The 25,519-nt window shown below is 50.0% G+C and overlaps 10 protein-coding genes across 10 annotated transcripts; 7 read left to right on the top strand and 3 right to left on the bottom strand.

Moving 5' to 3' along the window:
* Nucleotides 1–242: 242 nt before the first annotated feature.
* BU24DRAFT_370277 (uncharacterized protein) lies at nucleotides 243–3,037 on the top strand. Its single transcript, XM_033524426.1, has 2 exons — nucleotides 243–622; nucleotides 678–3,037. Exons 1-2 carry the CDS (start codon nucleotides 480–482, stop codon nucleotides 2,938–2,940), a joined length of 2,406 nt encoding a protein of 801 aa, XP_033384706.1. The 5' UTR covers nucleotides 243–479; the 3' UTR covers nucleotides 2,941–3,037.
* A 1,507-nt stretch (nucleotides 3,038–4,544) lies between these two features.
* On the top strand, nucleotides 4,545–6,033 carry BU24DRAFT_422721 (uncharacterized protein; the record flags this gene model as incomplete). The annotated part of the gene is made up of 2 exons (XM_033528060.1): nucleotides 4,545–5,867; nucleotides 5,931–6,033. A coding segment is annotated over exon 1 (656 nt), but the record flags the coding sequence as incomplete, so codon positions are not given.
* A 225-nt stretch (nucleotides 6,034–6,258) lies between these two features.
* On the top strand, nucleotides 6,259–7,163 carry BU24DRAFT_422720 (uncharacterized protein). The gene is made up of 3 exons (XM_033528059.1): nucleotides 6,259–6,305; nucleotides 6,425–6,713; nucleotides 6,822–7,163. Coding segments are annotated over exons 1-3 (423 nt in total). The 5' UTR covers nucleotides 6,259–6,304; the 3' UTR covers nucleotides 6,955–7,163.
* Nucleotides 7,164–8,520: 1,357 nt separating this feature from the next.
* Nucleotides 8,521–9,932, top strand: BU24DRAFT_450897 (class II peroxidase). The gene is made up of 2 exons (XM_033531061.1): nucleotides 8,521–9,025; nucleotides 9,084–9,932. The coding sequence occupies exons 1-2, from the start codon at nucleotides 8,599–8,601 to the stop codon at nucleotides 9,605–9,607; spliced, it is 951 nt and encodes a 316-aa protein (XP_033384703.1). The 5' UTR covers nucleotides 8,521–8,598; the 3' UTR covers nucleotides 9,608–9,932.
* Nucleotides 9,933–10,401: 469 nt separating this feature from the next.
* Nucleotides 10,402–10,687, top strand: BU24DRAFT_422716 (uncharacterized protein). The gene has a single exon (XM_033528058.1). The coding sequence runs from the start codon at nucleotides 10,470–10,472 to the stop codon at nucleotides 10,650–10,652; it is 183 nt and encodes a 60-aa protein (XP_033384702.1). The 5' UTR covers nucleotides 10,402–10,469; the 3' UTR covers nucleotides 10,653–10,687.
* An 896-nt stretch (nucleotides 10,688–11,583) lies between these two features.
* On the bottom strand, nucleotides 11,584–13,922 carry BU24DRAFT_409470 (uncharacterized protein; the record flags this gene model as incomplete). The annotated part of the gene is made up of 6 exons (XM_033525923.1): nucleotides 11,584–11,690; nucleotides 11,814–12,474; nucleotides 12,758–13,066; nucleotides 13,119–13,294; nucleotides 13,533–13,682; nucleotides 13,730–13,922. 6 exons carry the CDS (start codon nucleotides 13,920–13,922, stop codon nucleotides 11,584–11,586), a joined length of 1,596 nt encoding a protein of 531 aa, XP_033384701.1.
* A 497-nt stretch (nucleotides 13,923–14,419) lies between these two features.
* Nucleotides 14,420–14,807, bottom strand: BU24DRAFT_200545 (uncharacterized protein). Its single transcript, XM_033521811.1, has one exon. The coding sequence runs from the start codon at nucleotides 14,740–14,742 to the stop codon at nucleotides 14,470–14,472; it is 273 nt and encodes a 90-aa protein (XP_033384700.1). The 5' UTR covers nucleotides 14,743–14,807; the 3' UTR covers nucleotides 14,420–14,469.
* Nucleotides 14,808–17,101: 2,294 nt separating this feature from the next.
* On the top strand, nucleotides 17,102–18,320 carry BU24DRAFT_422713 (uncharacterized protein). The gene is made up of 4 exons (XM_033528057.1): nucleotides 17,102–17,512; nucleotides 17,595–17,817; nucleotides 17,903–17,974; nucleotides 18,023–18,320. Exons 1-3 carry the CDS (start codon nucleotides 17,292–17,294, stop codon nucleotides 17,927–17,929), a joined length of 471 nt encoding a protein of 156 aa, XP_033384699.1. The 5' UTR covers nucleotides 17,102–17,291; the 3' UTR covers nucleotides 17,930–17,974; nucleotides 18,023–18,320.
* On the top strand, nucleotides 17,973–18,514 carry BU24DRAFT_200488 (uncharacterized protein). The gene is made up of 2 exons (XM_033521810.1): nucleotides 17,973–17,974; nucleotides 18,023–18,514. The coding sequence occupies exon 2, from the start codon at nucleotides 18,158–18,160 to the stop codon at nucleotides 18,437–18,439; it is 282 nt and encodes a 93-aa protein (XP_033384698.1). The 5' UTR covers nucleotides 17,973–17,974; nucleotides 18,023–18,157; the 3' UTR covers nucleotides 18,440–18,514.
* A 538-nt stretch (nucleotides 18,515–19,052) lies between these two features.
* BU24DRAFT_409468 (uncharacterized protein) lies at nucleotides 19,053–24,333 on the bottom strand (the record flags this gene model as incomplete). Its single annotated transcript, XM_033525922.1, has 2 exons — nucleotides 19,053–19,799; nucleotides 19,855–24,333. 2 exons carry the CDS (start codon nucleotides 24,331–24,333, stop codon nucleotides 19,053–19,055), a joined length of 5,226 nt encoding a protein of 1,741 aa, XP_033384697.1.
* Nucleotides 24,334–25,519: the final 1,186 nt, after the last annotated feature.

Genomic DNA, 25,519 nt, shown 5'->3' with positions numbered 1-25,519 from the left:
CACGGGCATATAGAAGAGAAGATAGATAAAATGGTAGAGTTGTACGCAGCGAGACATTCTAATCTAGAGTTCACCTGGGAAAATAGAACTGGAAAAATAGAACTGGGAAAATAGAACTGGGAAAATAGAACTGGGAAAATAGAACTGGGAAAATAGAATCGCCGATATTGTACTACGTAGTTGCTGGACCAATCAACAGGGTCCCTACGTGGACCCCATTGCTCAGATTACTTTCGTATCCCTCTTGATACTTCGTGTAGCCGGATAACCTCGAAAGCAGATTCTCTTCGCGATAATTGAGATCTAATAATGGTTATTAGCGGAATCTAGATGGGGACATAGGCAATAGTTAACGTTAGGTAGGTAGGTAGTTATCGGTCGTTTGATGGGATGACTAAGCAAACATCGGGGATTTGCTGCTCCGATTGGGACAACTTGACAACTCGCCCCTCTACCTCGAGAAGCCGACAGCTTGTACAATGGCGTCCGAGACGGACGATCCACGAACCTTCCAGACTTGGGAGGATGCCTTCCAATATCCTGTTCCTGTTGTTAGGAAGCTTGAGCAGCAGCTCAGAAGCAATGGGAGCGAGAATCGGGAGAAGCTGCGTTCCCTTGTCGGGTGAGTACACATGCCATTGTTTATTCATTGAGGAGGAAGCTAACTATATTACCAGAGCGAGCTACCGCGATTTACTCTCTACCGCAGAGATGATCATTGACATGGAAGATCGCATGTCTACAGTCGAAACCCAGGTTGCGCGCATTAGTCGGAATTGCAACACGAGGAACATCGATCGCATCGCCAGCAACGCAGCGAAATTGCAGCAGCATAGCCGGACTCAGGATGCAGTACGATACACATTTGCTTCGCAGATCGCGGTATTAAGGAGTTGTCCCGTCGTCATAGCCAGGTTACTGGAGAAGGGAGAAGGGCTACTTGTTCCCGCCAAAGTGTTGGTCATTGGAAGGCTTCTACACAAGGCCCTATCACAATCGAGTAGGAAGGCCGAGATTATCGATAAATTAAGGGATAGGCTTGGATCACTGAGAGGAAAACTGTTGCGCCGCATCGACGACAGATTGCTCAGTAAAAGCGAGACAGGCCATGCCAGCAGTACCGATGGAATAAACTCGCTCGTGGAAACGCTGTGTGCCTATTCTTTAGCCACCACATCTGCCCCCACATTTGTGTTACGGCATTTCCTCGACGCTAGAAAAGAAGAGATCATCAGATCCGTCCGACAGGTGGAAGGGCTCAAGGAAAATGCAGTTTCGGCTTTGAAGCTTTGTGTGCAGACTTGCCTTGACACACAAAGCGTGTTCCCTAGACGATTAGCTGACTCTTTGTTGAAACTCAAGTCGCAGCATCTTGTCCAGGATCCTGACGTACGTGCTTTATATGAGCTCAACCTCGACATCCACGATAAATGGATTGGCCAAGAAGCAAGGAACTATACCCCGCAACCTCGACATGATGAATTGCAACGCACCGACGCTGAGAAATTGCTCCAATCCTGGTCTAAGGATGTGATTGCTGCATTTTTGAAAGAGATCAGAGCTACACTCGAATCAGTAAACGATCTAAATGAAGTCGCAGAACTCAGGCAAGAATTAATTGAGACCTGGATCGGCAGTGGCTCAAGGATGGTCGGCGTAAAGAGCAGGAATGTACTTGATGATCTACGGGACATCTTGAATACTCGATTGGAAAGCATTATGAGAATAAGAGCGCAGGCATTGAAGGCTGTTGTTGACCGCATATCGTCCGCACTGTCAGCGCCTACTAGTTTGAAAGATGCGTCGGATGAATCCCTATGGACCACGACTCTACCTGATTTGTCAGATGGCGCCCGGGTCTTCAAGACAAGTGTGGTGAACACGTACCACGGTCGCGACCGTGCGGTGCTCGAGATCGTGGGCGCATATGAAAAATGGGTGGATTCTTTCCTCGAAGTCAAAGCAATCATCAAGTCAATGAAGGAGGCACGGTGGGACGATCCGTTCACGGAAGAAGTAGATCTCGAAGATTCGGACGATGATTTCGACAACACGAAACAAGTGTTACTCAGCGCTGATGACCCGCAGTTGTTGGAAGAGACAAGTCGTGATTCGTTACAGCAGGCATTGAAGGTCTTGGGAAAAGAATTCTCTAAGTTTGCAGTTCAGAGCACAGAGAACCAAGAGAAGCTGGATCTCGGAAAGGTCACATTCCTCTTACGCGTCATCCGTGAGATATGTGACCGCGTCCCAGGTCTGCGGCTCAATGAGCGTTCGACAGACTTGGACATGCCATTCGGCGAAGATACATTGAAACCTCTACATTCTGCTCTCGCACAACATATTATCAAATCGCCCCTGAAGACCTATCATCAAGCGGTCCTGGGTATTGCAAACCGGAAATCAAAGAGCGATATTCTCTGGGAAGGTGCTCCATCGCTACCCGCTCAACCTTCGCCTGCTGCGTTTCGATTTTTGCAGCAATTGGTTCGGACCATGGGCGGATTTGGTAGTGATCTTTGGGCTCCGCATTGTGTCCATATCCTCAAGAGCGCTGCACATCAAAATATCGTCGAAACATGGCGCGAGTGTGGCAAGCAAGAGGAAAATCAAAGCGACGAGGCCAATGGCCGTGAAGATGGCAATTTAGAGAAGCAGAACGGAACTGCGGATCCCCCTGAAGACTCTAAAGATCCCCCACGCAGCTCAGAAAAGCCCAACTCCAATGAGATCAGACTTGTCAAGCAGAAACAACTCATATTCGACATACTCTTTGTTGAATGTTTCTTGGTCACGAGTGGACCCTCAGACAACACTAGATTCTCCCTCGAAGACCTGTGCAAAGCTGCGGAAGTTGACGAGAGCGGGAGAAAGAGACTCAAGGAAAAGGCACTTGAATATCATAAGAAGACTTATTTGCTTTTCGCATTGTTGGCTTGAAGCGCTTTCCAACCAAATATACCCCTGCTATTTGTAGCATTTCACTTGCCTAGCATACAAAGGAAGAAATAGAGTCAATCTCATAAATGACCGCTCAGTGTGTTTACACTTCTCTATACCACATGAAACCATTTGTTGTGATAGGATAGCCCGTATAAGCCCATAACACTGACAGCGGTAACTATACAGAAGCCGGTTCTACGCATGCACGCCGTCCCGAAGCCTATCTCACTCCTTTCAACGGTCTTACCATTCACAGGACACGAATGCTGTCAATTCGTAATTACAGCATTGGACGCAGTCTCGGCATGCTGCACATCATCCTACTAATAATTGAGTACGAACTGTTGAACTGTTTTTCCATTTCCTTGCATAGATACGCTGCAGTGGAAATAGCGATCTTCTGTTGTGTGACGCACACCTTGGTAACACTGGTCTCCGTGCAAGCCTCATATGCTATTCTTATAAGACGCGCAGGACAACCCCACAGTCAGCGCTATTGCTTTCATTTCAAATGCCACATTCCCCTCATCCGTCCAACTGGTTTTCAATTGAACTCCGCATTGTGTTTACGCATATCACGGATGAGTTCAAAGGCGACTTCCGGCATTGCGCGTCGTGGTGCATGCTGCGGTCGGGTATTGGCTCCTTCGACTCTTTCTTTCTGGATAGGGACGGAGGATCAGAGAAGCGGAGAGGCTCAATGTCATTGTCGCCATGCTGGTTTCAATCGCGCTGTTGATTTACTCGACAAGAATCTATCTACTTATAAGACGGCGCCGATGTTTCTAAATCGATGAATAGTAATTGTTGAGTTAGTAAGAGTTCCATCAGTGTTCTCCGTTTTCTGTGTTTTTTGAGTCTAATAATATGGTCATTGTAGATTTACAAGGTTGTAACATATGCAACATACAGAGGGCATCCCCGTCCACATTTTGTAACCGGCGCCACAACACTGTGTCCTCGTAATCCACGAGGGGCTTCCAAATTTGAACCATCACCCAACAAAACATGGCCGGGTTGAGTCCTAAAGAATTGGCGGCTGATGCTTAAGCTATGATGTACGGAGTGCTCAGCACGTGTGATGCCATAGGCTCTACTCAGGGTCATCATGACAGATGTCAAATGCTTCTCTTTCTTAGGGCTGCATGCAATGACACTTCTCTTCCGAATGGCCCATTGAAAGCATCCTTTTCTTGGAACTATCAAGCGAGCAATATGGATGTTCATCAACCTTTTGATAGCTTAATCTTCACATCTGTCGCGCATCGGTCTCGGATTGCTACGACCCCAACCATTGCTACAAGTATTTTCCTTGCATCCATTTCCGTGTCATATGTGTATAGAAGATGCCTCAGTTCAAGATTCAGAGCACTTTCTACACATCTTCACGCTCGGGTTTGTGTAAGGTATCTGGTTACACTGAACCATGCTTTTGGCGCGCTAGTCCGAGAACCTGGCTTTTGCGTGCAGCGTCGCGATAATTTGTCTGCGGATATTTAATTGCGTGAGAGAACAAGATGCATGGTTGAGGTGGAATACTTGAAAAATTAGATTGAGTTGCATCTTGACTGATAACTATTTGGTTTAAAGGCCAGAAGCAGCTTGCTTCTAAAAGGTTGCAGACAAGTCGCGCTTTCTCATCGTATCTCGAAAGTGTCTCGGAATCATTGTTGCCGATGCACGTTAGCATTGTAGCCATTGTTACGCAGAAAGGTATATCCTCCTCTACCAGCCGCAGAAGGGTGCACTTGTCCCTCCTTCTATCACACTTTCGATGATGTCTCAGATCTATCTCCACATCGGCAATGCCAGCAAAAGCCCAAGATCACACTTATAATGGAGCCGAGATGAGATCATCATCAAGGTTCATTCTCTAAATATTGTCTTCTTGAGTCTGAGTTCTGCTGCCTGGTGTTGCAACTCCAACTCTTCCGAAACTCTCTTAATCCATCTCTTTGACTAACGAACGCTGACCCACGTATTTTCATCAGCATCATAATGTCTGTCGGCATCACAATCGCCTGTTTCCCCATGCTCGAGTCCTTGCTTCTGGTATTGCTCAACTTCTTCGCCACGTTCGTCCCCAAACGCCAGACTGAACCCGAATCAACAAGAACCGATCGTCCAGAGTGCGACTATACGCGGCGGTTCAATCTCGCAACCATATTCAGGCGCCCAAAACCCGCCTACCTTCGATCAAACTCCGACTATGATCCCATTCAAGGGAACAGTCGATTCCTCGAAAGATACCACGATCCAGGCTCGAACGTGACGTTCGATCTCTACCGCTCCGCTCCGCCGCGTCTTCCACGTACGTGGGAGTCGCACACTCGAACGCCGAACAGAGCCTCGTCACTCACCAACTTCAGCCTGCCTTTCTCTGTTGATCAGAGGGACCACTCATATTCTGCCGTCAGGTCGTCCAGAGCGAGTTTTGGGACAGGAGAGTTCATCGGGATGGACTTATCGGACATTGGGTCGGGGATCGGATACGCCGTGAGCATTACGAGCGGTGACACGGTGAGCGAGGAGATCAACCAAGACCGTCAAAGTCTTGATGGTAAAGACGACATTCCACCAGTTCCTAAGATGAAGGACTTTGCGAATGACATGCCAGGCATTGTGCGTACAACAACCACGTACATCACTGTTAAGTAGTGTGGTTTCGTTTAGGTTACGTCCTTCTAGTTCGGTTTTGATCTTTTGGCGGGAGGCGTGTAGCGGTTATGGTTGAGAGTTGGAGCCTCATGTTAGAAGCATTTGGTACTGAATACATATTTAAGCACATGACGTTCAAATGAATGTTTAATAACAGAACTGTTCTCGGTCATGTGTTATCTGCGTTAGGCGGCTTGGGAGAATTTCCTGGCCAGGGACCCTTAATCGAAGCTACACGAGATCCAAGTATATGCTTCAAAGAATCTCTGGATAGAATATTAGCATAACTGCTGGTATAGGTGAGGCTTGTTAAGCCCTTTCACACTTGCCAAGTTAATAGTATTATTCATTGAAGTCCGAATATACATCGTCACGTGATGGCGAATGAAGAGTGTTGAGAGTAATGATAATTAAACAGTCCCCTCGACTCTAAGAGATAGGCAATGATAATATATAAATGTAAACATCCAGTTGCTTTTCAAAGAAGAACTAAATCAAATATGTCGCTCTTGAGTGCCTCACAGGATGAGGAAAGTGGGGGCCACTCAGAGCTCGTTGGGACACGAACAATGTTCGATGGTTCTGTCCAGTAAGCTTGAAAGTTTATTCTGATGCGGAATATACCATGTGAATCGTGTCACTGCCGTTAGTTGCATTGTCTCAAGGTCGCCCCGCCCCATCTATACGTAGAGTATGCGATATTACTAGGCAAGCATTGTAAGCCGTTGAACAAACAAATATTGTTTCGCATATGACGCGGTGGAGTTCCGCTCTATCATGCTGATTCCCCAGCATCTGCAATGAATAGTCAAAGCTTACGTACTGCATACTCGACAGGCATCAAATCCTGACCATCGAACTCGCTCAAGGATTTTCTTCCTGTGGAAGTACGTACAGAGGCTCGGTCCATGTCGTGACAATTACCATCGTGGCGGAGACGCATCCTTCCTCGAACCACCTGAACATCAGGTTCTGGAACTTTCATTTTCGTCCGCCTCAGGGTTGCATCGCATGATTTCCGAGTTGATGGAGTACAAGGCTGGATGCACGTGGTTAACACACTGCACAAAACGAGGCGTTGCCGTCCCGACCAAACCTATGGTTTCAACCTCCTGCGATCTTTGAGTTCTGTGATGCCAACGCTAGAATTCTATCTGCAGCAAGTCAACAATGCTGTGAATTATAGGAACGAGGGAAAGCTGACGTAGGCCAGTTCTTACTGTTACGTTTGCTGCCACAGCAACGTTCTCAAACAAGATTGCGCTGATAATGTACCTCGTAGCAATATGGCCATTTCGGTATACCGAACATTCATCCGCCTTGTGTTCTGTGGATCAGTCATGCCGGCCATAGACGAGTCGAATGGGGGCCGCGGAAGTAATCAGCGGTGCACAGAGCTGGCCAGCCCTCCTGCTTGGTCGTTCTCCTTGGTCCGCTGTGCCAATGCGAGGTGGCAAACCATCATAGCATTTTCAAGTAGTCGGAGATCTACTCCGTAATAGATCCAACATTCGCAATTATATGGAGAATAGTAATAGTCCCGAGCGTAAGTAAGGGCAAGGTGCCAGCGGTAGAATAGTGTCGAGGATTAGAAGTGGGTTAGCGAGGGATAGCGACAAGGGACTAACCTCATACATAAGTATAAGTCGGATCCTCCTCTCGGGTTCGGCTCTCCGCTAGAGGAGTCCGACATCACAACCACTCACAATCTGATGCTGAGACTGTCAATACGCATTGAACCATTCAAATACCATTGACTCCATTGGCCAAGCGCGTATCATCGCAGGAGCGTTGTCCCTCCGATGCAGTCCTAAGACGACCCACTCCAACTCGGCGACTACCAGATCACACCGGTACTTGATAATATGGACTATTCAGAACATCATGGCGCCGCGCCGGTTTGCCCAAGGCCGGAAGGCCTTTGAGAATGCCATGTAGCCTGATGAGCCAATTGCTGACGTGCCAATGGAAGCGATTACTTTCAGCTCAACAGTCGTATCTCCTGAGCGCGACGCCACAAGCCATTAGACATCAGCCTTGTAGTCAGACCGATTGTTGGAGCGTTGCAGTGCTTACTGAATACATGCTAGGTAACATTGCCAGTTGGGGGGCATTTGTGTTGCATTTCTATTCGCTCCAGGTCGCCTAATGGAAAAGCTTCTTTGCGCCGCAGACGCACTGAGCTCTCTGAAGGACCCGTGGGGCCGCAACGATCGTCATTGACGATTCTAGTCTAGGAACCTTCCTTGGCCATTCCACATTATCTCTAGCGAATGTTTTCCCTAACAGCAATAGGTAGATCTTTCGAGTAGACGGATTGCTGCGATATCCACTTTGTAAGACTTAAATAATGGTCTCGTTTCTAATAAAAGATGTACTTTTTGTGAGTTGTGTGACCAAGGACAATGGTAAGTGTACGTCTTCATGATGTAGCTAGGTGTGTTGTGCTTTCATGTACGGAATCAACATACGCACTCTGGAGTACTTCGAAGCAGCTAAGGTGGCTTCGCAGATCTATTACTCCTAGCGTTACTCGACTTTCCCGTTCGAGCGAGTGCTCTAGCAGCACTGCGTCCAAACTTGGGATCAGCAAGCCTGGCTGGCTGTCAGGCTGCTAGCAAGCACATGTATGACAAGAGATCTTCGCTTTTCTGTCCCGGAATAGCATTATTCCCAGGAAAGCTCCTCGCCGATATCTACTGTGCATATCTGCATGGCTCGCTGGACACGCCAGGGCAGTCTTGTCATGGACCAACCGCAGACGCCTCGGCAAGGCTCCAGGGGTTTACTTGCTGCATGACCGGAAAATCCGGTGAATTTGTATCTGTATTCGCTAATTCCGCATGTATTGGTTTTCTTATATCAAACATATAAAGATGTTGACGATTCCAGTTCCTCCAGCCTAGTCTATCCGATCGGTACTCTTCCGTCGTTATCATACTCTCCTTCTACTTCTCCATTCTTTTGTTCCAAGAGGAGGTGTCAATACTTATCATAATGTATATTTCAACGGCCCTCGTATCACTTCTAGTTGCGTCCAGCACTACCCAAGCTCTCCAGCTCTCTGATGTATCCGCGAGTGCTTCTAATGCCATTTCGGAACTCAAGCGAGCGCCAATCATATCAAACCTGATATCTCTCTTCAGTCGTCAGAAGGGAGGGTCATGTCCCGCAGTATGGTCCGAGATCTCTGAGACTCTTACCGCACAGTTTCTTGCAGACGGTCAATGTACGGACGCTGCTCGTGCTGCCATTCGCGGCGCCTTCCACGACTGCTTCAATGGCGCCTGTGATGGATCTCTTATTCTCGCGGGCGAATGCTCGAGAACGGAGAACAGAGGGCTTGAGCGATTGTGTGACAACCTTGGTAATCTCGCGTCTGAGAAAGACGTCGGTGTTGCTGATCTGATTCAATTCGCCGGTGGTCAGTTCCTCCTGATACATCTCACACCTTACCCACCAAGACTCACAAACCAATACAGCCCACGCAATCAAAACGTGTCCAGGAGGCCCCACGATCCCCGTCAAAGTCGGGCGCAAAGACTCCAGCGAACCCAATCCCGAAGGTGTCCTCCCCTCGGCCAATGCGTCCGCCAGCGACCTGATGCGCTTGTTCGGAAGCAAAGGATTCTCTCCTATCGACCTCGCCGCGCTCGTTGGCGCTCACACGGCCGGAAGACAGCGAACTGTCGATCCTACCCAGGCCGGCGCTACGTTTGACTCGACTCCAGGGCAGTGGGATAACAAGTTCTACACGGAGACGCTGAAGAAGGAGGCACCTTTCACCATCCCAGCGGACAGGAATCTGGCAGACCACCCAGTGACTGGCTTAACCTTCAAGGCATTCTCTCTCAGTCAGGCAGCCTGGGCTATCGCGTTCGTGCCTGCAATGACCAAGATGAGCATGATTGGTGTCAGTGGCTCCTTAACGGATTGCACTTCTGCTCTTCCGGGTGGAAGTAGCAAGAGGGACGTTCGGGCTGCTCCATTGTTTGATCGCACGTAATGTAATCTCTCTTTTGATGGTTTCTCTTCAAAGAGCTTCTTTCTTCTTTCTTTCAAGATATTCAAGTAACGCATCTTCTTGGCCTGTGTATCTGATTCCGGCGTATATAAGGCGTTGTGGGATGGTAGACGTGCAACATGATTGTGACGTAGTAGGAGCTATTGCGTACAATCGGATGGTACTACCAGTCAGGACACCCAGGGTTAATACATGGTCAGTAAGGTTGGTCTGGCGTATTAGCATTTCAGCGGTCGCTACGGTGGATTTGGAAAGTCATCAATCTACAATCTTCGTTCAAAAATCGAAACATTTTCCTCTGATTTGTAGCTTGGTGTAGCCACTATGGTCTGGTGAGAATGCGACTCATGCCATGTTGCTATGAGGTGGAAAGATAGGCTCTGCAATTCTTCTGTACCGCTCTTCGCAACTTTAGTGTTATCATAGTTTCACCAACTCAATACACGCTCGTGGTCTATAATCCCCCAACAGTGCTCTCTACTGTCAACGGACACTGCATGACCGTAAATCACCAGAATCCAGATCCTGCAACCTCTCCGAACTAAACCCACGACTCCCAGGAACATATCCGCTACGTTCCGATAGTTCAACCCGGCCAGGCTCAGCCCCTAGTAGTCTTCCTGCACAAATATACGCTGTCCAGGAACAAGCGCTCCCTCTGGGCTAGATCTCGGCTTCTGGCCGTTCAACTGTACCTAGTTGTACTGATTGGTTGAACGCAAGTGTCGTGAAATCGCCATTTGGTAGAACTCATTTCATCGACAACATCGACAGTGGCAGTGAGTAATCAGCTTCATCTGCGTGACTCTTGCTTAGCAATCGGGCGTATCGATACCTCATCGACATGCGAGACATCACGGAAAGTCTTGTAGTCGCCAACATCCACTTGCGACAAACATACGTCCACATCGGTGAACCAAACTCTCTCAACGTCGATGATCATCCGTCGCACATGCGCGATGTCAGCACGTTTGGCACGTTTACCAGCACACAGCAGCAGCGTGCCTATGAAACACGGAAACGGTAGACGATGGAAAGTTAAATGCAGGAACAGGAACAGGCTCCTCCCGGGCCTACTGGTGGCTCTTCCATACCTTGCACTCACATGTACATGCCGTTCGGACTCGGATGTGGAGAAGGGAGGGAGGGGGCACGGGGGTTCCTATAGGCGGATTTGACGTTCCGAGTGCGGTGATTGGGTGGTTGGGTTGTGGCTATAGTGTGTGGATTTCCCGATTCGGTTTCAACTAGCAGGAAGGCTGTATGGGTTTTATATTTGAGGTTGCTGCGAGGGGGTTTGATGTGTGTGTGTGTTGTGGTGATCTTGCTAAGCCTCGTTGTGAGAGTCGGGCCAAGTAGTGGGATTGAGGCTGGAGCGCGCCATTGATTTGGGGTTGAGCCAATTAGTAGTGCGTGAGCATTCTTGGACACTTCGTATCTGTAACAGGCAATTGTAAATTGCACCTCCGCGCCGCATCGGTTAACAGAAGTAACGCCCGGTTGAATGATTTGGCGTGGAAATGTCTGGTTTCAGGAAGTGGGCAGACTCATTTTGATATTACTAGTCTATTGAAAGTCTTGTCGAAGAGCATTTCCTTGCCCTTCAGCCTACGCATGGTGGTACTATTTTCAATGCCCCAGAGGAACAACTCGCAGGGAAAGGAATGGCACGTGAATGACGGGTATTTAACATTAAAATCTACATAGAGGCCTGAAGTTCTATTTGGATCGGTTCGTCATAAACCCTCTAATATGGTATCGTATGCGCTGTAGGCTAGTAGCTATACATGACTGCTGGGACAAGACGTCCTGATGAACTGGTTGAAGGAGAAGGACGTTATTGACGGATAGACTGAAAGTTATAGGTGCCAGCACCTTGCTCAGAATACTGCAATGCCCATTCTGCATCTTGCGCCTCAAAATGTCGAGACACTGCTCATTCCGGCTGTTTCCTGTGATCAAACCCACTTGGCGAAACATTCCTCGTTGATGACGGACGATATGAGCTTAAATGCCCAGAATTCACTGCCACACTCCGAGTCGCCGGTTCCTGATATGATCGGCCCTATTTGAAAATCAGTGACTGCTCGTGATTTTTTGGAAGCGTATTGGCTACTTCAGAAGGTAGCTCAATATATGGCAATTGCACAATAAGTGCAAAGCCTTAAAGAAAGAAATAGGAACTTACAGATGAGCTCCAATTTCAGGTCACTCAGCATGTCCCACCAATTCCACTCCGGTGCCCCGACAGTCAGTCCATTGCTCCATCCCTGCATGACAGAGTCTTCTTTCCCACTTTCTGCGCTTGCTGAGAAGGCATCCAGTTTGTCCCATGGTATATCCATATTCAGTTCTTCGCGACCTCGGGAGTTTGTCAAATTATGTAGCGGATTTGATTCTGTTAGTTGTTTGTGTTTTGCCAAATATGAAAAGCATAGCTCGCGCTCGGTGCTTGCTGGCCGACTGACTAGTGCCAGGATGATAAGCGGTGTAAGTATGTGACGAAGAAACGTCAGGTCGACATCGTCGTGAAGAGCGGTCAAGCTTTGTACTAAAGTGAAAAAAGCTTTGTTGTGGAGTTCATAACGTTCATGCCAAAGATCCGATTCTAGATATGGTGAGGGAAGCGGTGATGGACTTCTTGACCATGGTTCATTGAAGTATGGACCAACAGTGAGAAAGTCCGAGAGGCTTTCCGGATCCGATGCATCTTCAGGAACGTCGGTAAAAGGGGAATTCTCGTGAAATTGGAAATAACTATCCAAATCTGTACTCGGGTCTGGCAGATCCAGTTCATATCCAGCCGGCGTACTGGTCGACGAATTGGATTGATAGGTAGGCGGTGTAAGCTTTTGTCGACCAAAGTACAAATAGCGCAAGCAAAGTATTGTAATTGCTGCCTTCCAAGCAGAGCCGCACAAGTTCTGACGACGGGTTCTTTCCCTACTAAAGTAATGAATTAGCGGCTGTTTCTATAAGTTCGGGAACAACGTCGTACGCTTCTGCATTTTGACTATAGTCACCTATCATTAGCTGCGACCCATCTTCAGGCTGGAAAGAAAGTATGTGATGTAGAATCTTGTCGCGCTTATTGGTCTCTTCGATTGTAATATGACCTGAGCTTCCGAGTACCTTCGAGGCAAAGTATCCAATATCCCATACAGCCAGCGTGAGGGGTGTGGGACATGGATTGAAGAATCTCTTCTGTACGCTAGAAGCGTGACACAACAAATCGACAGCTTTTCGACAAGCCTGTTTTGGTCGTGTTATGGAGTACGGAGAGAGTATGATCCAGAAAGTTTCAATGTGCGCAGCATGCATAAGTGGCGACTGCAAGTGCGGGTAGTGTAGGTAGAGATTCTCGATGCCGCCAAAGGAATGCATGACTTGCGATGTACCTTGGAAATGAAGCCGCCATCTACTCAGACCGTGCTCGAGAAGCTGAATGGATGTTATTGACTACGATGCGTTGAAATAGTACCGAGATACTTACGTCCATGGCGAATATCAACAAACCACAGGCAACAATCAAATCTGGTGACGTATCCTGTGGGCTCTGTAGAAGAGTGTTGAAATGTTGGAAGACCCTCACTTTAGTCTCCAAGGCCAGGTGCTCGGTAGCCTGATCACCGGGACTGCACGAAGCCATGTGGACGGCTGCATTCCTGGCTGCATTTAGTAGACATAGACGATAAAGTGATTGGCCTAACCAACCCAAGAATGCAGGCAACCAATGCACGAGGTAGGGTCTTGATATTTTCCGAAGTCAGGGGTGCAATAGCACGTGCGATGAAGGTCGGTTGGCTGGGCGTGGTTTGCTCGGAGCAAATGACGGAGTTGTCTGGCGGCGTACAGTGTCAGAGGGGATGGCGATGTTCAGTATGATGGTTCTTGTAGCTAAACCTACGATGATTGACAAGTTTCTGGAATGTTGAGTCATCCAGTATGCCACGATTTGAGGATTGATCAAGCGATGGCAGACCAACATGTTGTGCTTCTTTCATGGTTGAAATGGAGGGCACTTTGATAGAACTGCGGACAGCATTGACAACATTCCCTAATTCATCAATCAAAGAATGACTGGATATAGGGAATATGACTTACCATCAACAACTGGTTGTCTTTTTCCTTTCAATTTTCCTCTCACGGCTACCCCATCTGCCCACCTCAATGGTTTCTGGTATCCTAGGCACTGCACTCCCTTCTTGGCACACTTCGCACAGGACGGAAGTATTCGATCACATTTGACGTGGCGTCGTCTGCACGTGTAGCACGGTTCCTGCGATAATTCCGGCATTTCCCCACTAAATGTGGTCCCCTTTGGCGAGCTGCTGGATCAAGGTGTTCTGTCACGCTTTGGTTGACAGAAATGTATGATGCTGTGGAAGAAGGTACAATGGTTCTGATGGGCTTCAAATCATAGATGGGCGTATCATTGTTTGGCCTGAAGGCACGTCAGACGTCTTTATAACAACCTAAGAATGAACACTTCATAGATTTGGCAGATGGTGACCGCAGGCCAGTATCCGTGCGCATACCCAGATACGTTAAGGCTGAGGGTTGAGTGATGCCATCTAGGCGGGAGAAGGATTGGAGAGACAGGGCGACAAGGGCTACATGTGGAGAAGGATGCCGGCGGCAGGATGCAGCAAGAGTTGGGTTTGAGCGGCTGCGATCGTCGGACATTCCATGGACCTCTGCTTCTGAGTGCCATCTGATTCGATGCAAGCGCAAAATTGAGTAATCACTTCATGGAGAGTCTGCAGTCAAGGCTAGCGAGGAGCATTCGAGAAGTCTGGGAAGTTCGTCGCTGCATGCCCAATTCTAGTTAGCGCTTATCGCTGTCACCGCATCAATACGGTCGCCCTTCGGATGTCTGTATACAGCCACAGGGTTGGTGGTCTACACTTGTCGCAGCGACTGATGTGCAGGAACATGCATCGAAGCGTGGTAGAATTACACGGGTTGAATAACAGCCCAATAGGGAAGAAAGACAACCGTGGCGCAGCAGGTCCCAAGATATAGATGAACGTCATATTGAAGACATGAGACCGCACGCCCCATAGAGCTGTACTTGACAATGTAACCGCCAGAGTGACATGAGGAGGAGTTCCCATGGAATCGCGGTGAGAAAGTGGATCGGGGCAAGGGGATAGTGGAGTAGGATTAGGAGCACTAGAAGCATGAAAAGCACTATCAGGAGGTGAGAAAGATGAATTGGAAGAGGCGGTGCTTGAATTAAGGTAGAGACTAAGGGGGGCCTCTAACTTATTCCGATGTTGGCTCAGAGTCCACAGCCAACCAGGAGCTCTGATTCCCTTCCATAAACGTCGGATGGTCCGTGTCAGGCCTGTTCTCTAATCCCTGCACTACCGAGATCTTGAGCCGCCCTACCATGTGTACATATGACGCGCCTCCCATAGACCGTTAGACTTAGAGACAACGTTTCTATCTTTCCACTCACCATCTCTCGATTCACCGTACGGTCGGGGTTGTCCCGTCTATAACAAAGCCAAGATCCTCTGGCGGCGGTGTTGTCATGGACTTTCCAGCCATGTCGCTTAGAAACCACCCGCCTTGTGGCGAGCTGAGTTGTTAGTTCTCCAATGCTGGAACGGCTTAGTCTTACCAGTCTCCCGGGATTCAGACCTCTCTTCAATCATCTTCGCCGGCACATAAGACTAGAACTCGATCTTCATCCGTTCCGCTGCACAGGAGACGGCGATATCACAGGAGATGACATGCATTGCCAACGTCCACGCAGGCTTAAGGCGTCTCATGCCGTGTGCGAGATCATCGAGCCGTCAGACTCTTCGTTCATAGTTTCTCATCCATCATTTCCACATCGCTCTTTGACTATCGATTCATCTTTCGTTGCTAGATCGAGGCTCGGACAGAAGTCATCCGCGAGCGAAATGCCGCGGCATTATTGCATAGGACGAAGGAATAGTGCTACGGCAGACGGAAGGGATCGACACTAGAGCACATCTCCTAGGAAGTATGGTGAGCGAGAATACCAAAGTCGAACTACTCATAGAGATATTACAGTGCGAGTATCCGACGAGGAGCATACCAAAACCAGTGTCTTTGATCTGCTGACACAGGCGTACAAACTATATGATCGCGCTGGACATTCACGTTCTCTTTCTCACCACTGCACATGCACCCTCACTCCATGTACCGACGAGAGAGCACATCCAATGAGTGGATTTGTAAAGAGATATATCACTAGGGATCGCCCGACCTTTCCGAAGACAGCCTCATCTCCTTTTATTGCCTGTAATGCCTACGTCGCACCACGGTGCCTTCGATATTCCAACGCCTCTGGTCTCTGCTAGTGTGTGGATGGCGCGAAGATCTATCCAGAGGCATATACAATGGTAGCAGTTACATTCCACTTTTCCAGAGGGACTGACCGATGCTAGCACCGAAAAACACGCATTAACTTGGGCAAGGCTGGTCCCTACCCTCATATATTGGCTTCATGCTCATGACGAATGCTGTATAGCTGCATCTCTCTACTGAGACAATGGGTCATGTAGTTTAGAGCGCTTGGTACCACCCACCACCGGAGATGTGAAACCAGGTTCCCGGAACTGATATCGCCAAGGCGCTGCTTGGACTTCTACGAAAAAGCGCATTGAGCAGAAGGTATCTCGTGTTCATCGATGGGGAATGGGACGATCTGGGGTGGAGACTGCCCACTGTTGCTTTCCCAAGGAACCACCACACGCGTTCACGGGAACGTACATGTGCACCACCAAAACCTCGACGATACTCCGTCCTCAACCTTGGAATTTCTGGAGAAAGCACGCGCAACAAGGTCTTAGTAGATCCCTATCCAACTAAGAATAGCTGGCTTTTTCTTTGTCGCACAGAGGTTGTCATTGTCACGCGCAGCCCAGTTACACGAGCATACTAATCCGATTGCAGCGGGATGCCTTCTGCGCCCTTTCCCGAAGTCTCGCTAATTCCCTTTTCCCGCGAATTACTTTCTTTTTCTCGCAATGCACGATGGTGGTTCGTTTATTCGGGAGAAGAAGTCTGGTAGAGTCAATAGATTAGAAAGTCACGGCCAGTGCGCGCGCGGCCATTTTACTGTTACCGCAAATCCGCAAATCTCCAACCTAGTCACCACCTTGCCCACCACTACCACCATTCTACCACCACCACCACGAGCATAATCGTGGTCCCCTTCGCCCCTCGCTCACTCACTCCCTTCCCACAGCCTCCTCAGCTAGTAGAGTCAGTCATCAAGATCAGAATCACTGCAACCTCACATCGACCGACCCATCCCAGTGGTAATGAACAATGCCTTACCCACGCGGTGATGTTACAGCTGGTGGCCTTGTCTCTTTACTATGTCTGTTTACTTCACCGAGAGATTGATTACGTGCCTCGGGGGATGAAGGGAGTCATGAGTGACATATAAAATCCCCCCTCCTTTTCGTCCTCAGTATCTCCTTCCCTTTTCTCTACCACACCAACCACTCACTACAACAGCACCTTCCCTATCTTCTTCGGACAACCTCGGACATACATAACACCGTCTCCACACGAACAAGAATATAAAAATCCCATCTCCTAAAAAAAGCAAGCTTCTCTCATCAAGCCAACCGACCTTTCAAATCCATCAACCAAACCACAACGCAAATCAAAAGAAACCATGCACTTCCCATCCTTCTCCATCACCGCCATCTTCCTTGCGGGCATGGCTGTAGCCGCCCCCTTGATCGAGAGCCGCCACAAGGGCATGGTAGACACGCCCGACCACCGCGACGTCGGCGTCGTCTTCACCGGCAAGGGCTACACCGGCCGGTCTACCCTCCTCATGGAGTCCAAGAGGGAAGAGCCCGCTTGCATCAGCCTTGAGCCCGTTTCTAGAGGGCAAGTTCATCCCCCCTTCCCCGTTTCCCCATCCCTATTGCCCTCTATCAATCACTCACTAACGCATGAAACCACCACACAGCGGCGTCCAAGTCTCCTCCGTCCAAGTCTGCAAGGCCGTCACCTGCGCCCTGTACGAGGGCGCCGGCTGCACAGGCTTTGCGGTCAAGTTCGAGGGCCACCAGAACGTCACGGACGTCGAGTCCCGGATCCCGGACGGCAGGAACGGCAAAACTCACGGCCGCTTCTTGTCCTACGCGTGCGGCGAGGCCGTCGAGAAGATTCCGGCAAAGGAGTTCAGCGTCGTAAGTGCTCTCGTCTGATTCTTCGAATTTCACAGACGTCACTGCTGTAAGAGGAAGGAAGGAACGTGGACTAACAGTGACGCAGACATTCGTCGACGGGGAATGCGAGTAGACTGTTCTCTCTCTTTTCGTGGAAACGGTCCTTTATCGTTCAATCGTTCGTCGAGTCTTTTCGGTGCCGGTGTTTTTTCTCTAATGTTCACAGTGGTGTTGTCGGACGTCGGAGTTTTACTATACCAAACATACATACAGTGAGTGAGTGATTGTCGTTCGCTACAACGCAAACAATGGCAAGGGGAAACAACATACATATACAGTGGCAGGAAGGTGATAGAGAGAGATGCAGCTGGTGAGGTGCAAGTATATATTAGTTATTAAGCAGAGCATCTGGTGGTGGTGGCGGAGTCACTCTTTTCATTCATTCAAATGGTTTCCCGTACTTTCTCTTTCGTCGGACTTCGACCTTTGTATTACAATATGGAATTTCATCATACACTGCTCCGTACTGTTCCTTCCATTTCTGAATCACCGTGCCACACGTCCTTCCACGTGTACTGACAGCATCACGGACACTCAACAACAGCAAACACAACAGCACACACGACTAGAAACTCCAAGGTGAGAGAGAGAAAAAGTAAGGGGTTGTGGTATTATAGAACGAAAAAAGAAGGAAGCCCATTCGCTCCCATATATGCTATCTCTGTGCTTTCAAACACGCGCGGCGGAAAAGACGTTATGTGTGGTGTTGATCAGTCCAGTCCAGTCACATCTTTACCCAACCTTCCACCGATCAAAGGTTTTCCCTATCCCATGTCCTTCCACCCCCTCTTCTAATGCAACAGTCGCAGCAACTCGACTTGACAGATAAAAAAGGCAAACAGCCAGACAGAAAACCCCTTTGATGAAGATGCGGACAAAAACATCGCTTTCCCATGCATGCATGCCTAAGAAAAACACAAAAAAGACGACCAGTAGGTCCGAGGATATTTACGAGTAGTGGAGAGGTGTGATGCCCTGGAACAGACAAGTCGACTCCATGGAGTGAGTGCGGACGAGTGTTGTGGGGTGAGGGTGTAGGTTCGGGTGCGTGTGACTAGATTTCGCCGCGCTCGCCACCGCCTGACGAGTAGACATCCATTGTGCATGACCTGATGTAGGGGCACAGCAGTACAGCAAGAAGCAATTCGCTTTCGATTCGTGACTTGGGGGGCCAGGGCCTAGGCGTTTCCCGGCCGCTATTCAGGTGGCGGCGTCGGCAGATCCTCTTCTGCGGGCTTACGCTCTGGACTCGGGGGGCTGACGATGGTAGCTGGGGCGCCCTCGCCTGCCGTGGTGGCGCCATCGTTGCCGTCGGAGGCAATGCTTGTTCGTTTCGACCCTTCTTCGCCTTCCTCGGGAATGGTGCCTGGGCTTGTGATGCTTCCGTCCTCTGTGCGCTGACTGGTTGCTTGCTGTCGGCGTCGTCTTCGCCTTTCCCTCTCGGAATCTGCGGATTCTCGTCTGCGTCGTACAGACAACGATCCATCCTTGTTCAGCCCACCCTGCAAGCCTTCGAGCATAGCCGCTGCACGGTCGGCCACATCGGGTGCCTCTGTAGGGCTGGTCACTGAATTCGACATGTCGCTCTCTGCTGTCTCCGATTGTGGGCTCAACATGCCCTTGGTAGGGTCGTTGCTGGCGCCCTCTTCGTTGTCCATGTTGACTTCGAGCTCGGGAATCTGTTGCCCGGACGCGACGCGAACTTGATGACGGTCCTTTAGGCGAGCACGTCGTCGACGATCGCGTTGGTCTCGCGCTTCTGGCTTTGCAGCACGTAGTTTCTGGAGCAGGTCGTCCATGGCACCCGTTGAAGCCGGAGATTTGGGCGCATCTGAGTCCGCAGCAAGGCCGACAGACAAAGGACTTGCCCCTGCTTTGCGGCGCATCGAGGCTTCGTTGCGGCGATGTGTCTCCTCCATCTGGATGTTCTTCTCCTTGGATTTCTACATGTGTGTCAGTAACGCAGCAGAGAAACTTCTGCGTACAAAGGAAACGTACCTTCCACTCGAGGACAAATTGAGCCAGCTTAGCGAAGAAATCGCGCCTGGCACTGTCGTCCTGTGGGTCTTCTCCGTAGAAAGCCATGATATCATCATATGACTTCTGCATATCCTCGAGGAACACTTGCAATTGCTCCGCCTTGCGTCTTGCCTCCTTCATATTACGCTGCACGACGATGGCAACCTTGTCTTCGGGATGGAATTTGCTGGGATCCGACAGATTACCGGCGTCGAGCGACATCTGAACGTTCTTGATATTGTCGATGTACTTCTTGGCGTCGCCGATGAGCTGTTCGACATTGATCTTTTTGGCTGCAATGACGCCGCCAATCTCATCGGTGAATGTCTCCCATCCTGGGTATTGGTTTCGGACAATGCGTTCAACAAGGTCTGCAAAGGTAGACTCGTTCTTGTCATCCTTCAACATTCCAAGTCTAGAAAGGGTGGAGAGTTTGAAGCCATTGGCTTGCTTGTTGGCGTCGTTCATGAAGTTACCGATATCAAGGATCAAACCAAGCACACTGATCAAACTGGACGAACTTCTCAGACTGTCGGCCACTCGCGAGACCTCGAGAAGCTTCGCCGAAATTTCATCATACTCCGTCTCATACGTTCGCGTGAGTGCCAAAGCCCGCATTCTGCTCTTCCAATAATGATGGAGCTCGTAGGCAGTCAGAAGGTAGATCTGATCTTCCCTGGTGAGCTCCTCGGGGTTTTGCTCGCGCTTGCTTTCGGCAGCATTGGCACCCGTCCAGTCTTTCGAATATGGAGCCATGAGCTTGGACGTGTTGTCCGGGATATCACAGAAGTCATTCTTCTGTAGGAACTCCATCACGACAGGGTCATCCAGGATCTTCTTGTCGCAGTGGATGATCATGTTCACAAGTTCATCCGCTGAGTACGTAGAGAACTTGGCCATGCTGATCTGGAAGTTGTGCATGAGGTCGCGGGAGATGATCTGCTTCTTGTCGTCTTTCTTGCCACCCTTCTTGCCGATCGCCTTGATCTCCTTTGCGAGGAAGAGCTTCTCAACTTCTTCCAAGACACCTTTGTTCGAGAGTTCTCGGTATTTCTCCTCCTTCTCCTCTGAAGTTGGCGCATGCGATGCCCATACTGTCGAATGGGGAGCATCCACCTTCTCCCAATGCAAGGCCTTGAGCTTCTTCTTAGGTCGCACACCTGGCAGATTGATGGTTGGGGCCGAGGTGAAGCTGTTCTTCGGCAGAAACCCTGGCCTTTTGGCTCCTGGCATAGGGGGAGGGGGAGGCGGAGGAGGCGGAGGAGGCGCTGAGCCATCTGTTTGCCCTGGCATAGGCGGTGGGGGAGGAATCTTACCTGGAAATCCGAGCTGACCTGGAGGTGGAGGTGGTGGTGGAGGGGGAACACCCTTTGCACCGGGCATTGGTGGGGGAGGAGGGATGCTGTTGGAGAATCCAAGCTTCCCTGGTGGCGGAGGAGGAGGTGGTGGGATGGGTGCACCAATCTTTGGAGCATCTGATGAAGCTGGCCCAGATGCGTCTGCAGTTGCATCTCCACCAGTAACTTCATCGTCGGCATCGATTTTCTTGACTTTGGCTGCGATCTCACCAAGGAGACCTGTAGCCTGGTTGGCACTAAGCTTAGGCTTGTGCATCTGCACCAGCCTGGGCTTCTCGATGATAATGTCATCGTCGTCCTCGTTATCTTCCAACATGGTTTCGTCTTCATCATCATCGTTCCTTGCAACAGGCTTCCTACGTGGTACACCACTCTTCGCCCTCGCCGAACCAAGGTAGCTGGGGTTGAGTCCTCCAAAGTCCTGTTCGGTGGCTTCTCCTGGAGCGCCTTCCATTCTTTCTCTTAATTCTCGGAGTTTCTCGCTGGGCACGACCTGCTGGAAAGCCTTGCCCTCGAGTGTCGCTTGCGTCCGGGCTCTCTGCAGCTGGATTTCGAGTCTGTTCATCAAGCGCTCGCGATCCATAATACCCTGCATCTGGGTAGGGTCCGTGGCTCCCAAGCCTTCCTTGCCTGACTTCTTCGCTGCAGAAGCTGCCACATCCTGAGCGTCCCTAAGCATGAGATACAGCTCACGGGTCTCCAACTCGTTGCGCTGTAACTCTTGGGCTCGTATCCGTTGTGCCTCCGCCAATTCCGCCTTCATCTGTTCAACCTGGCGCCCACGGAGTTCGATGATTCGCGCTTGCTCTTCCAACTGCTTCTGAAGTCTTTGAACCATGCCATCTGCACCAAGTTCAAGCTGGGCTTTCATCTCATCGCGTTCTGCGATGGCCGAATCGGCAATCTGTCTTGCCTCAATGGCCTCATCTCGAACCTGCCTGGCCTCGGAGTCGGTATATAACTTGTCGAGTAATGACTGGACAGTGAAATTCAAACTTTGCTTCAGATCCATATCAGGTAGTCGACGGTCCATTGCGACGTAACTCAGCATGGAGTCGACCAATTGGAACATCTTGAGACGATCTTCACCATCTGTATCACGAATGAGAAGCAAATGTTGCATAGCCGAAAGGAAGTAGTCCTGGCTCCTGCTGCCTCCAATCTTCTGCATGATGGCATCCGCGATCTGTGAAGGGTCGTTAAGGTCCTTGGCTTCTCCCTCGATACTATCAACCATGGAGCTGTTCTCGCGCTCGAGGATGTCCTCATAGTCAATGGCTTCATTGGCTCGGTAATGTTCGATCTGCTTGTCGATGACCTCGTACTGGAAGCCTTCCATCTTCGAGAAGACGCGCTTGATACCGCATGCAGTGAACTGTGCCCTGATGTGGACACGAAGCTGAATATCCCGTTCCGGTGCGTCCACAATCATGTTGATCAAGAAAAGTGTTGCAATCGCATATTCCATGAGCAGGTTCTCGATACCGATACCTCCACTTCGCACTTCGTCCGAGGCACCAACCATAGAGCCCAATTTTCCTCGACCATCAATTGTGACTTCGACCACGCGCATCCATGAATCGAACCGTCCATTTTCTCCATATTGCGACTTGAGATTGTCGAGTGATTGAAGCACCTTCTCATGACCCTGACCTTCTCCCCAATGGCAAAGGAAGGTAAGGACATCCGAAGCCAATTTTCTCGTATTTAATCGAGACGAGGTTAACGATCCGCAAAGTGCCTGGATAATGTTGGGATGTGCAAGGGCATTGTCGGCTCCGTATTTGTTGTTCATCAAAGCCTTCAAGCACTTGATGATCTCATACTCCCGCTCGACATCATTCTCGGCCTTCTGTTGGAGTGTGCTGGGTACTGGAGACGGGCCCTGTCCTTTCCTTCGATTGATTTTGGCAAGTACATTGGTGAGCGCGATCTGGCCCTGTGCGTCGATGAAACCTCTGACCCAGGCAATAGGTTGCGTCCTTAGACTGATTTCCAAACTCGACATCTGCTTGACGGTGATGGAGTTATCCATAACCTTCTTGACATACCATTCCGGCGATCCTTCCTCCTCAGCTCTAGCCAAGATGTCTGGGTTTCCGGGGAAATACGTATTGCGATTTGTTTGTCTCTTCTTCTCTTCATGTTTATATTCAGCCAACTTGTCCTGGTACACCAACGTCCACTTCTTGTCGATTTTGTAAGCCTCCATCTGTCGCCTTGCCTGTTCCGGTAAACTCTTCCACCCTCTCTTGACCATCAAGTTCATGAATTCCTGCTCCACTACATGGTCCGGCGGCCTTTGAATGCTGAACGTGTTTTGTCCAAATACTCCCTGCGAGGGGCTCGAATGTAGCAAATTGCGGTGGGAATCGCGGGGGGTCGCGATTGCGGTGGGAAGGAGGCTCCCTGCGTCCAAGCCGATTGAAGAGAAAGTAGATTGCGATGCGTTATTAGGATAGTATATGTTCGAGTGGCGGGATTTGGAGTCATTGGAGTATATGCTGGCTTGGTCGGACGACGTGCGCGTGTTCGCGGACGAGTCGGTGCCTGCGTATGTGAAATTATTAGTATTAGCATTCCCGTTGCTGCCGCGTCCCTGGCCCCATTGCTGCATCGACACGCCTCGGTCGCCGGGCTGGCTAGACGCGATTGTAGTACCCCCTGCGTGAGGAGGGGGGCGAGGAGCAGAGCCGTTGGAAGGCGGCGGGGCGGATGGGTTGAAGACGGGATATTGGTGAAAGTCTCCTCCGCCCTTATTCAGGTGGTGCGGCAGCGGTTCGCCATGCCGGGAGGAGTCTTCGGTGTGCCTCTGCGGAGTAGGATCGTATGAGCCCATCGAGGACATGATGCCAGCATGCATTGCTAGGCCTGGGTCCACGGCGATCGAGGTAGGTCGGTCTATCGAGGCCACCGAGCTGGAGTGTCTGTGGGAGTGACGAGAGGATTGTGAGCCAGCAGCGCTGCCCGGTGGACTCTGCGTGGCCGGTGCCAGGAAAGAATCATTGGGGTTGGCTTTGTCCTTGTGGAGCCTGCGTCCAAAGAACTTGCCGGCGGATGATTGTCTCCCCTTGCCATCCTGTGACGTGCTTGAAGGCATCGTCTCCCGTCGTATTATGCGTTAAGCGTTCGTCCTGGCTGGTCGTCGCCGCGACGAGAGGTGTCTTCTGAGGGGGTATAATGCCCAGCCGATATTGGGCTTCCTCTCACTAACTGCGAGTACGAGAGGGGCGAGGGGTATCAGGAAGCAGCCTTTTTCGGCGCGCCAGAGTGGGCAGACAGGCGGCCCAGCGGTCCAAGGCAGGGTGAAACACAATCGGTCACCTCTGCGAAGACGAGGGCGGTGGGATGAGGGGAAGGGAAAACGATGGTTCGCAAGGAGTTGGTGGAGGTCGTAGGCGGGTCGCAGGTGCGGTCGGGGTGTTGCCGACGAGCCAGGCCAGGCCAGCGGCGGTTGCGCTCAGTCGAGTCTCCGGCCTATCAGTGTGCACGCGCGCAAACAGGGTAGCGTTTGAATTTGGAAGAGATTATTAAAATGTTATGTTTATCAGGATCGGGATTTCGAAAAGTAAAAACAACAGAAGACTTGAATTTGATACTTGTAGTCGTGGTAGGAGTTGTTGTGGTAGAGGGATGGGCACAAGACCCCTACAAAGTCAAGATAAGCCAGAACAAAAATAAAAAGAGACGAGATGGTGAAGAGAAGAGACACGATACTGTACGTGGGTCAAGAGTGTTCCGTAGCCTAGTGGAACATTTGAATTCTCAAGTTTGCCTTCATGTCATCCATCTTATTCTTAGGTATACCTTGTCCTCTACTCCCTACACAAATACTTTGCATCTCGTAAGTTCTATGTATCATAAGAGTTGCCGGATTGGGAATGAGACTTCTCCTGAAACCAAACTCAGACCGACCACGACTAAACAAGTAAGGCAACTAAGCTTCAAGACTCAAGACAGCTGAAAGATCACGCAAACCTACTAGATACCTACGGAAGAGACAGGCCGCTGATCATTTACTCGCTAGTTAACTGCGAACATACCAGAAATAGGAAGACCAACTACCAATCAACTAATTCAATCACTGTGAATTGATGATATGTCTAGACTACAACACGGTGAAGACCTGCGCTGCGATACCCATCCATCCAGATGCAGGTGTGCTTTGATCGCCGACCGTCTCGTGTCAAGTCGTTAATCCCCGTCCCCTTCTCGTACTCCAGGTTTGCAGAGCGCACGCCGTACCCGTTGGCAGCAGTTAGCCACAGTAGAGGCCGTAAAACTGG

Source organism: Aaosphaeria arxii (genome assembly GCF_010015735.1).
Source record: "Aaosphaeria arxii CBS 175.79 unplaced genomic scaffold BU24scaffold_4, whole genome shotgun sequence".
In the NCBI taxonomy this organism is placed as follows: Eukaryota; Fungi; Ascomycota; class Dothideomycetes; order Pleosporales; genus Aaosphaeria; species Aaosphaeria arxii.
The sequence above is the reverse complement of the archived record's forward strand: the minus strand, read 5'-3'. Positions and strand labels throughout refer to the sequence as shown.